This window comes from Uloborus diversus, chromosome 4, assembly GCF_026930045.1.
Source record: "Uloborus diversus isolate 005 chromosome 4, Udiv.v.3.1, whole genome shotgun sequence".
Taxonomy (NCBI): domain Eukaryota; kingdom Metazoa; phylum Arthropoda; class Arachnida; order Araneae; family Uloboridae; genus Uloborus; species Uloborus diversus.
In genome coordinates this window covers 129,641,729-129,654,532 of record NC_072734.1, presented here as the reverse complement: position 1 = coordinate 129,654,532, position 12,804 = coordinate 129,641,729, and the positions used below count along the sequence as shown (strand labels likewise).

Genomic DNA, 12,804 nt, shown 5'->3' with positions numbered 1-12,804 from the left:
TTAGACCAACAACTATCTGATGTAGCTTGAGTAAAAGAGCGAGTTGTAAAGTTTCAGTTAGTTGCCACTAGATGAATCTGCGTATTAACGTATGTGTTCCAGTTGGTTTTCATTATTTAGTTAGTCAAAATAGCGATAGATGGAGAGGTTATTTAGCCTATTATTGACCTCTTTAGGCCCATAGGTTACCAGACCTAACACCATGTGAGTTTTTCATTGAAGGGATATGCAAGGAATACTGCCATTTTCCCCCTTACCTGCTAGTGTTGACGAACTGATGGGATACTGCAGCAATAGCTTCTGAGACGGCATACATGTATCAACGTGTATGTCAAGAATTAAAATACAGGTGTGATATCGTTTAGGGGTCAGGAGAAGAGCACATAGAACAACTTTAGAGTAATTTAAGTTTCTTTTTCAACTCTCATAACCTATTCATTCCTTTTGTCACCTACATGCTAATACATGCGTAACAATTCTTACCTGTTTGGAAATGAAGTGATGGAAGTTTCACAGCCGGCTTCAAAAATTTCGTAGAACACAAGAAGAAACATTCAAACACTACTTACAAATGACTGACTTGAAGTGAGCATTACTGATCTCACAGGTTGTTGTCATAGCAGTGAACCAATTTAGACGCATACCGATAGTATATGCTACTGATTTTGTAAAACGAGCTGGTAGTCAAACTTCAAAGTTGAGTCCGTCTTAGGTGAACTTTCTCTACTAATATTTCATTTTTAATTAACGTTCAGATCTCAGATTGCTTCATAGGGCATATATTTATTTTTCATTGGTTTACTATATTCGTTTAATGTGCACTATTAACTATTTTTAAAGACGTTCCTCGCAGCAATGCAAAACATATATACAATTTATTTTTGTAAGTTTTCTGTAACTAGCTTCATTTCCCGATTATTCTTTTGGCCTTAGAGTTAAATACCTATATTTTTACATCGCTGTAGGAAACATTTAAATTAATATCAAATTCAATAAAGAGAGGATAACATTATATGTTTTATTCTTTCTACCATAATACCGTATAAAAGAATGTTGTAAAGTTGACGGAAAAAATGGAATATGTATGCGTAATCTGTTAAAATGACTAAACGCCAAAAAAAAAACCATTGAGACCACTGAGAAAAGAAACTAACAAAAAAAGGCCGATTAAGTCAAATTGCTTGGATAAAATATTAAGTAACGCTGTCATCTTACAATGTATGTAACTAAAAGCTTCAGATTTTAAGTGCAACAGTCAGTCACATAAATAATGTGTAGAATTTTTATTCTTACGTCCCTCTTAAATTTTTACTAACGCATTTTCACTCCATATTTCGATTTGCCTTTGATCCTTTTTCTGTTAGAATAATAATGCAGTTCCAAATAATAAGGGCGTAGAAGTAGAAACGGGGTATATAGAGGAAGGAGCTTTTCGAGAAAAAGAAAAAAAAATAATATTCAGTTAAAAAGTTTCCAAATGTAAATAGAGAAGAAAAATCTGATATATGCTTTCTCATGTGTAAAAAGTAATGCATTATTTAAAATAAGAAGTTTTTTTATAATAGAAACCAATGCTTTCGTGATAATAGTGTTATTGATTGGCCCTTAGCGAAAAGATACGGGCTTATGATCTTAAATAATTCGAACTTCTTTGCTCACTTATCATCACTCTTTGCTCACAAATCTTCTAACGGCTGCTTTTAACTTTATAATGTCATATGCACACTGAACCAATGTACTTGGTAGTTTCCAATTGTGTACTTTGTAAAGGAAAAAACTTTACTTTATTCACTTTATAGAAGAAAGCGAGTTTAATTCCAAAAGTGTTCTTTATGAAAGAAAAATAAACTAGTCTTAACTCTTTTAGTTCCGTCCTTTTTTTAATAAAAAAATATCAGAACCATTCCACGAAAAACGGTCATTTTTTGTAACACGTGGTAACTGATATATTATTTTAACAATAATAATTTAAAAGGTTAATAAACAAAACGTTGCTAGAGAAATCACAAGCGTATGTGAGATTTCGTAAGCAAAAACTTTGTTCGTTAATGAACATTTATTAATGAAATGCAAGAGATGTCACGTGCGAGAAAAATTGGCGATTTTTTCATGGAATGTCGCCGTACGTGATTTTTTCAAGGGTTTAAATTATTATTTCTCAACAAATGAGACACATTTTCTTTACATTGGAACCTGATATTGCAAAACCTACAACTTGTTTCGTCGTTGCTATATCAATAGAGCAACATATTATCTAATTCAAAGAGCTAATTTCAAGAAGTTGACTTAATATATCTTGCATGTTACCTTTAAATATTACATCATATTTAAATAAGAGACCTTTTAAATAGTGCCAACTATTCACGCTGTTGCCCAGTTTTTTGTCTCCTGAAGTGTCATGATCGTTCGGGGGAAGACCTTAATCATCTTAGCATGGTTCTCTTCAGCATTTAGAGTACATGAACTTACCCAATTTCTCCAATGTACGTCACTGCATGGCAGTTTTAATCTGTCGCTGTTCTGGCAAAGCAGAAAACTTTTGGGACAATGAGTCATACCGATTCTGATGTATTTTCCTTGTTACGTTTAATTAAGTTTCTATTGTTTACATCATTGTTCTGCATGCTTCCCTGATTCATAATCAACCCACCCATTCGGAAAAATAAGTAAGATTCAAGGTTTAACTGTTTTGAAACTTAGGTTTTGGGAAACTTGACATATTTTGAAGAATCCTTTTAACTAGAGAATAATAATTACTACTCTATTCTTCTCCAAAAGTTTTCATACGTTTTAGCGATTTGTAGATATTATTTATATATGAATGCATTTTGTAACATTTTAAAAAGGGAATTCATTTTTTTGTAACATTTTATCAAGCTTTGTAAAATTTTATTAAGCTGAGTATCACAATGGTAACTAAAAATATTTCAGTCCATCCACCCGAATTTTGCGGTATGAGCCCAAACATAGGCAAAACTGCTGTCTCTAGATGCTGTAACTATCTATTTGGTACTTAATATGTACACCATTTTGCTTACAAATTTGTGCTCAATTACGATATATTTATTTAGGTATGTAGGCACAATTTTACAGCGTAGCGGCATTTCTATTTCATGCTTTTCATGAAACTCAAGTCACAACCTAAAAAATACAAAAAGCAATCCTAAAACAAATGGCATAGCTAAATGTATACAAGTTGCATAAGTAATATTGCTTATTCAAAACAGCGAAACTAGCCTATTCTCGAGTGCAGCTTTATTCCCAAAAGCCGGGAGTGCTATTGGAAAGTGTCTTTGCCTAACTGACAGCCGTAGCTAGATCGTCTGATAACGATGCGACATCTCTAAAACGACCGCGTTCTGTCGGCAGTGTTTTAGTGTCGTCGTACGCTAGATGGAATTCATGGAGGAAGGACATGAATGTTTCATGGCTGTCTTCCTATGCCCCAATGGTTTCAAATCCCCAATGGCAGCCAGCTATCTTTTGACTTTCAGGATTATTGGAATTGTTTGTGCTGCTATAGATGTTGTGAGCTATAGAGTTTTCCCTCCTTAAATAGTAAAATGATACTTAAAATCTTGATTATGAGCCACAGAATTTTATAGCTAAGGCGTGCAATTAAAACAAATGTTTAAGTGATGGTATGCATTTTCGCTTTCTAAAAAATATCTTAACACTTCGAACTGGGGTAAATACATATTTTAAATCTGCACTGATCTATTAAGACAGTTTCTGGGAAATCTAGTCAGTTTTCCCAATGATAGGGGAGGGTGGCCCAAAGCGGGTAGGTTTTCAAAAAACAATCGAAAATTGTAGTTTTTTTTCAATTTTAATCGCAACAATTTCGGTTTTATTTCCTAGCAGGGTTCTTAAACTTCAAAATAAAAGTGATTTTTGCATTATTTCAAACCCAATATTTATTTATTATCAAACTTTACAAATATTTTAAAAACCCCATTTGCCCTGCCAGGGAGCCCAAATCGGGAAAGTTTAACTAATTGTGATTTGGTACATTTGTCAATCAAATATGAAGTTATAAAATAATTGACAAGCTTCCTGACATTATTTAAAAACATAAAAACGTTGTACTTATCCAATTTAAAGTCAGCACATTTTTTTTTTTTATAAAACAAAGAAATCTCTGATTAAACTAATAAACCAACTAATTGCCATCCTAAAAAATAACTTTTAAAGTTATACTTATCCAATTGAAACAGAAAATCTAAGTCAGCACAAGAGTCAAGGAATTATAAATTATGATTAAGTCCTACACCCGCTTTGCCCGAAGGCAGGTTTTTTTATTTCAATAATTATAACCTTAAATTAAAAAAAAAAAAAAGCGAAATGACTATCGTAGTTTGTAGGTGGATGGTGTTAGAATAACGTAATATTATTTACAATCAACAAAATAAGCTTTTCTTCGACTAATCACAAGTTACAAAATTTGTAAAACAATTTTTAGAAACGTATAATTTTTTTAAATTTTAAGCCTAGTTGCGACATTTCGCTTCACTGCTGCTTCGTTGGGACTGATTAAACCTCGATGGTGTTCATGTAAACACGACATACGTATGCATTGACGCTTACACACCATGGAGGGGGAGGGGCATTCGAAGTCCTACCTGCTTCAGGCCACCCTCATCTACTTAAATGTATTAGTTTTCTTTATGTTTACGACTACTTCTTTGGCTTTCTTTTTCCGGCTTTGGCTTTGACGTAGCATTTTTCCGAGTCTTTTGCGATGCGCCACAATTCAACATTCTCACAGTGATTACTTAGTACTATGACACAAAAACAACATCAGGTACATATTAAAAAAAAAAAAAAAAAAAACTTTCTAAACTGATGATCCGACTTGAATTAAAGAAAGTTTCCAAAACCCTGTAGTATCATTTAAAAAGTTCATTGAATTTACAAGTATTTAATGGCTTAAAATTTGCTTTGAAATTAGTTTGTTGCCTTTAGTAGCAAATTTTACAGTAGTGTAGATCGGGGCACGTTTACGCGAATTTTTTTCAATGATTTTTCTAATTTTTATGTTTTAACTTAGGACATTTTAGACAATGTATTTTTATGAAGCAGTTAAAGGAGTCAAAATTGGCATATTCGGTTGTTGCTCAGTCAAAAAAAAACTTAAATTTTAATATTTAAAGTTATGACTCAGTTGTTTCCAGTTTTAAGTTTTGAAGTTTACACAAGGCAAGATAATAAAAACAAGAAAAATTAATATTTTAAAATATTGACATTCTTTCGACAAATTAAAATGGTCATAATCATGGACTCCAGCCAGGTTTGAAACTTTACACGTTCTTTTTATCATTATTATTATTAATGGAAAATTGCCCGTCATGGTATGACAGTTAAAAATTCTTTCCAACATTTGAACGAAGTCATTGCCTGTTTGGTGATATTTTGATAGTTGAAATTCTAACCCTAACTCCAGTGGATAAACCCTAAACTCAGTAGATAGAGTTCATTGTCGACCACTTTATCGTTTCTTCCTTATCCTTAAATGACAGTCCTACCAGTAAAACAGTTAAGTTGGCGGATCCAGTTTTGCCTTGTCAAAATAAAGCATTTCTCTGCATGTCAAACATTACCAAAAAATATTATCAAAGTATCATACCGTGGCGCGAGTTTCATTGTTGGTGACGTCAGCGTTACTCTATTAATGAATTCGCTATATATATATATATATATATATATATATATATATATATATATATATATATATATATATATATATATATATATATATATATATATATATATATATATATATATATAATGATTTTTAGAATAGCTATGCGGCATATACTTTATTTCTTCTTGTTTCTAAAAGTTAAAATTTTGCATAGATTTCAGTAAATTGCTTCGGAATTTTCATTCATACTTAATATTGTACAAAAAAAAACATTAAGAACTCACAATGTTTTAAAATTTATTCCATAATACTTGAAGCAATAATAATAATAATAATACTTGCTGCAATAGATCCGAGTTAAGGAAATCAATAATGATTTCATAGATCAAAGATTGATAATCCGCCAATAGATAAAAAATATATAAATAAATAAGTAAATCTGAATTTTTAAAAAAATTTTGAAATAAATAGAAAAAGGAGAATACTATTTTTTTACTTAAGTCATTTATTTTAAATAAAATAATTTTCTCTAGCGATATTTTTTAAAATGCTGCTTCAAACTATTTAAATGGCGACCACATTTTTACACCCATAAATCTGTTTCCCGCTAAGTACTTATAAAGAGTTCGGCCTTCACTAATACTTAAGAAATACGATACTACAATATTGTTATTCAACAACATTATATTGGTGATTTCTTTTAAATTTGAATTTAAAAATAAAAATATAATAAATAATCAAATATAAATCGATCTCTTTACTTTAAACTTACCTTCCATGTGTCAAGATATACGTAGTTGTATGATATTGCATGAATAAATGATGTGCAAAATTTGTTTTATATGATATTGTTCATTAATTATTCTTTTAGGTCAAAAAATCATAAAGTCATTTTTTCCCATGCCTTCTCAACTAAGTAATTAGTAAAAATTAATATTTAAGTCATCCTAATAAAGCAATTCATTACGATAAAAAGTTCCAACGGTTGAGGAATTTACGTTCGAAGCATGATACGCAGTAAAATAATGTGAAAACTAAATGTTAACATTTTGAAAGTGAACACTAAACAGATTCCAAAATATATTACAACACAAAAAATTTATCTGTATCTTCATTAGCTTATGTAGATGTTATTTTGATTTTTATCTCAAGTAGTAGTTGTGTGGAAGATTTAAAAAATAAAATAACAACGAGAGAGAGAGAGAGAGAGATGCAATTTCGTATGGCTATTGAAGTTTTTTTTTTAAAACTATTTAAAGAATCAGCAATTATAAATTATGTTTTATCCATTTTTCAAATCTAAATTTCCACTATTGGATTAAAGTCTTGTTTGCTTATACTAAAAATACGTTAACAAAACTTGAATTATTAATGTTACAAAATAATAATAATAATAAACTTAAATTTAATACCATGTCATTTGGCGTTACAAATTTAAACTACTTAAATCTCAACCAAATATTTTGTGATTCAATGCTAATGCTTAGCAGAAAACAAATAAGAAGAAAAATGACATAAAACAAAAATAGTTTGCAAAAACACTTTGCTTTTCGTTTACCAAATTGTTGATAAATGTTAAAACACTATTTTGTTTTAAAAACGTTTTGATGAAAAACTGATCCCTTTTAATTAGTCCGCTGGTGAAAGTATTTATAAAAAGTTCAAAGTGCAAGGACATAAACGAATTATTAATAACACTTTAAGCAGATTTAAAATGTAACTCAGCCGTTTTCCGAAATTAACATAAGAATGGGCTTTGTGAGCCACCGATATGAAACGCAAACAATCGTTGAAATCTTCCCTCACCCCACGAAGCAATGGTTCCTGCTGTCAAAAACCACCTTGCCTACCTCCTTGCTTACTCACACCGTGCTCCGGTTTTTCATGAATCTCCTTTTTTTTCTTTCTTTCAGTGTGTGACCGCCTGGCGGCGCTGGTCTCCTCGTGAACGGCGGAGCAGTTGCCACCGATCGAAGACGAATTCTCTCTCCCTCCTCTTGCCCTCCTCTGGAACCATTTCATCTCTCAGAGCGGAAAACGCCCAGTCGGGATCCGCGGCCTCTGCGATGCGGGCACCCCCGCAAATCACAATCAAACGCTCATTGACTGCTCGCTGAGAGAGCGACACTTGAAGGTGTTGCGCAGACGAGACCTTCACACATGTTTTTGCAGACGATTCGGCTCGTTTTGTCTCTCACTGAAGAGTTGAGAAAATAACTGATCGCTCGCAACAGGTGGTCGAAGAATCACGCCTACGAAACCAGCTGGAGAGTGCTTCCCGAAAATGTTTTCGAATCATTTCTATTCTTATTCCACCAATATCAGAACAATACCGGTACCAGTTTCTACTGATGTTAAATTATATACGTGTTGTGATCGCACGATTCAATGCACCTATGTTTAACTTTACACAAAAAACAATCTACTCACTTCAAAATATTTGAGAAATTAAGCCATTAGAAAAATGGAGGAAATAACATTTGAAGATACTACGATATTTCCTTTTCCCGGTATGAACTACTCCGATTGCGATTTCTACTTCAATAACAGTGATTTCAACATCAGCGATCTGAACGCCACTGGCTGCAACAACACGCTCCAGTTTTTTCAGCGAGAAAGGCATCCCTATATCATCCTAGAGTTCGCTAAAATACTCTACGGAATTGTATTTCTGGTAGGACTGTGTGGCAACTCTCTCGTTCTCTACGTCGTATTACGTTTCTCAAAAATGCAGACTGTGACGAACATGTACATATTCAACCTCGCTCTGGCCGACGAAATGTTCTTGACGGGACTTCCTTTCCTCATAACTACCATGACTTTCAACTACTGGCCCTTCGGTCGACTCATGTGCAAGATGTATATGACCACGACCTCCATCAACCAGTTCACCAGTAGCTTATTGCTGACTGTGATGAGTGCAGATCGTTATGTTGCCGTTTGCCACCCTATATCTTCCCCCAGGTATCGTACCCCGTTCATTGCCAAGTTCATCTGCTTGACCGCGTGGACCGTGTCCGCGCTACTGATGGTTCCCATTTACATCTACGCGAATGTTCTTGAAAATGGATCTGCCATATCGTGCAACATCTACTGGCCTGAGAGTGCTTTCATGAATGGCCAGAAGGCTTTCACCCTCTATTCCTTCACCCTCGGTTTTGCCATTCCTCTGGTGCTCATTCTGCTCTTCTACTTTTTAGTTATCTGCAAATTGAGGACTGTTGGACCAAAGAACCGTTCCAAAGAGAAAAAACGGTCTCATCGGAAAGTGACTTACCTTGTTCTGACGGTCATAACCGTCTACGTCATATGCTGGCTGCCATATTGGATAACCCAAGTGTACATCACCCTCTTGCCACCGAGGCAGGGGCAGGGACATTTGGGGCTCACCATTATCTTATTGGCCGGGAGTCTGTCTTACGCCAACTCGGCGATGAATCCCATCCTGTACGCATTCCTCAGTGACAACTTTAAGAAGAGTTTCGCCAAAGCATTTACCTGCGCTGCGCGCATGGAAGTCAATGCTCAACTGAATGTGGAAAACAGTGTTTTCCCTAAACATACCCGCAGTGGATCTTCCAGAGCTCAAATGAATAGGGATCAAAAACCGAGGAACGAACTAGAACCATCCACTGCGATAACTTTGACATCTAGGTCGAATATCGTAGTATCTAGTGACAAAGACAATTCGGTGAGGAACGGAATTTATAAGCAGCAGCCAGAGACTGAGGCGACGCAGGTGTGAGGAATTTTTGAGCTACTAAAGAAAACGGAAAGTTAAAATTCAAATTTTCGGGGGAATTTAGTAGGTTTTTTAAAAATAAGACAGCAACATGTTTTTCAACGACATATTTTTAAGTCCTTATCTCTTCAGAACAATGCTGTCAGAAACTAAATGCGAATGAAATTGTTACAATTTTACAAATATCTGATGAACAGATAAACATTCCGCGTTTTTCGTAAGAAATGAACTGTTTTTTACTGAATTTCTCCAGCGACAAAATAAGTACAACATAGTTACACAAGCACACGCGTCCAAATGAATTTATAGCGAGAATATTATTCCCAAGAAAATACAATTTGATGAAAAGTTCAAAAATAATTAGACTCTCAGATTAGGATCCGTTTTTTTTACCTTTCAAACTTTCTAATCCTTATCATTTATCTGTTTTAATAGTACTTACTCTTTGTTTTTGGAACTACATGAAATTTTAGTTTGAACTATTTTAACTAGTTTAAAATGTTCAATCCCTGGTTCCGAAAATGTTACGTCGTACATAAACAGATGCTTAACCACATCTTATTACAAGTTTTATTACAAATATATCCAGTTATGCCACAGATGGAATAGACAATAAAATGTCAAGAGTATTAAATTCTCTTGTGTATCCTCCCCCTCTACTGAAGGACCAATGAGATGTTTGGATGTACAAAGTGTCCGTTCCGACATTTCTTCAAATGAAGCGATGTGTTAATAGCCAAAGATGAGCTTTTTCTCGATCTCCGGTTTTCAATAATTATTTATAAAGTGAGTTATATAGTAGTGAGTTTTCATAAAACTACAGTACAAGAATTCATACTGTTATATCGATATATCTATTCAGGTGTACTTCGAGCTGTGATGTTTGTTAAAGATATACTTCCAGCTGTTATGGGAAGGTGTGCATGTTTCTAAGTAGATGAAGTAAAGAGTAAACAACAAATCGTCAGTAAACAGTTTGATATCCATTTTATCAGATAACATTCAGACATGAGTACATTGTCCAATATTTATAACTGATAGTCAAACAAGCGAAGCATTTACTTTTATTGTATTTCTGTGCGTTGAGTATGAAGATAGCACCTATATTTCACCTACAGTTATAGATAGACTACCAAGTTTACTGATATGGAAATTCTGAACTGACTTTCGATTGTGAGACTAAACAGACATCGCAATAGTGCTAATGCTAACTATATGAAGCACGTTTTTAATTTCTGCTTGTTGATGTATTTAATGACTTTTGCACGGTGCTACATTTATTAATTTGAGAATTCACAATTCCAAGACATTGCATTTTCAGAGTTGATGTAGGTATTAAAATTTATTTTACTTTTTTGAAGCTACTGCATGTGATTAAAGTAACAAACGACTACAATAACGACTAAAATCTCACACATGGATACTTTTTCATTTATTGAAGTAAGTAAAGTTTTGGTCTTCTAAGATATTCGATAATGCTGAAAAGATACAAGTAAATAATTTGTTTGAAGGTAATTATTAAGTGTAATGTTGTGAAAGTACTAGCGCGTTTAATTTGCCTGAGATTTTGCTTGAGGTAGTTTCCTCACCGGTAATGACAGTTGCTATACATTTTGAATTAATTTAAAATGGAGAATTATGCAACGAAATAGTTTTGTTTATTTCAAAAATCCTTTTGCATTGACATAAACTTTAAATCAAACAATTAAATGTTATTTTTAATTAAGTTAAATACTTCAATATGCTCTTCAAGAATGTGTATCTATGAATTTAAAAAAAAATGCTTTTGTGTAGAATATTTAAGTTGTGAAATTTTCTAAAGTTCAATTAAAGGTTTATACTTCCGGAATAAAATATGTATAGTAATAAGACAAAATGAAATCATTTTCGTCAAAAGATACTTCCCATTTCTTGTCTGTATTGATATCAAGCTATGGTGGATATTGCTTTAACAACCTCGAGTTTTTTTTTTTTTTTTTTTTTTTAAACAATACACAGTGGAACCTCGATATAACTGAAATAATCGGGACTGGACCACCGTCGGTAAATCAAAATTTCCGGATGTCAGAATGATACTTAAAGTAGCTGTTAAGAGATAGTGGAATTTTAACTCTGTGAACCTGCTAAACATTATTGTAAATATGAAAAATAGTTTTTATAAATAAATATTACGCAATCCAGAAAATACAGTGTAAGCAAAATAAGACGTCTGATAGTAAACTTTAATCGTAATTTTGTTATCAATAATGCAGGCAACTCTTTTTTTTTATTTTTTTAAATCAAAACATAAATTTGTAATGAAGAAATAATTACTTAATTCAGGAATACTTTAGTTTCACAATCAAACACTTTTTAGTTTAACAGCATTTCAAAATTTAAAGGTGTTTCAAAAATGTTCAAAAAATTTACTTGTGGGGGTAATTTAGCTTTTACAGGGAGAAATAAAAATGCGTTTAAATAATTTAATTCCTATAATAAAAATGGTTTCCTGCCGTTGACCTTTTTATTTATATTACTTCAGTTACTAAACGAGGTTTCGGTTAAAAGAGTGTCGTGTAATCGAGGTTTTGCTGTTATTAGTTCATAACTATAATAAGTATAATGAGATAATTTAATTGCAAACAAATTTTTAGATTATTTTGGTTTGAACTTTAAATTGAGAAATAAATAATGTGAACAAATTTTAGTTTAATCTTTAAAAAAAAGGAGAAGAAAAGAAAAGAAAAAAAAAATATATATATAGCCTAAAAGTTATTTAAATTTGTTGGTTTGTGCGGGTAAATGTATCTTTCAAAATAATTTGGATATCCATATCTTAATGCCATGTTATTTAAAGTAATCATAAACGCATTACCATAAAATATGGAGCTCAACTTCACGAATTTAATATTTTGCACTTTTTTTTAACAACTGTTGCATTTCAATTTACCTTTTCAGAGGTTCACGTTGCATACGTTTATGTTAGTATTGTTCTAATATTGATGACTGTCATCGGTACTCATCAATATGAGTCCGCAGAGCAATATGAGTCCCATTTAAATTAAATAAGGTATTTAAAATTCAACAGTTCTTTTAAGATATCCTAATGTTACCACAAAATCAAAATAGGCTCAAAGCTATTTTATTTTTATTCATTTATTAGGATTTGCTTATGAGGGCGCATTGTTTACGTAAATGGGATGTGTATTCATGACCTTCATATGATTGACTACTATTTACTTGAGTTATATATATATATATATATATAATTGTTGCTGGTCTTTTCGTTGTTTATGTATGTAACAATCTGTAGAAGTTTAGTTTAAATATTAAAACAGTTTTAGTATACATTATTTGTCATTTGTCGCTAAATTTTAAGTCATTTTCCCCCCTTGAAACATTTTTCGATGAAGAAGATTAAAGTCGTGTTTTTAGAGCT

At 32.5% G+C, this 12,804-nt stretch overlaps 1 protein-coding gene across 1 annotated transcript in view; it reads left to right on the top strand.

Annotated features, from left to right (window-relative positions):
* LOC129221294 (somatostatin receptor type 2-like) overlaps positions 1-12,557 on the top strand; it is a 114,687-nt gene extending 102,130 nt beyond the window's left edge. The window contains exon 4 of the mRNA XM_054855752.1: positions 7,558-12,557. Within this exon, the coding sequence (XP_054711727.1) occupies positions 8,109-9,389 (1,281 nt within the window). The 5' untranslated portion in view covers positions 7,558-8,108 and the 3' untranslated portion in view covers positions 9,390-12,557. The remainder of the gene's footprint in view (positions 1-7,557) is intronic.
* Positions 12,558-12,804: the final 247 nt, after the last annotated feature.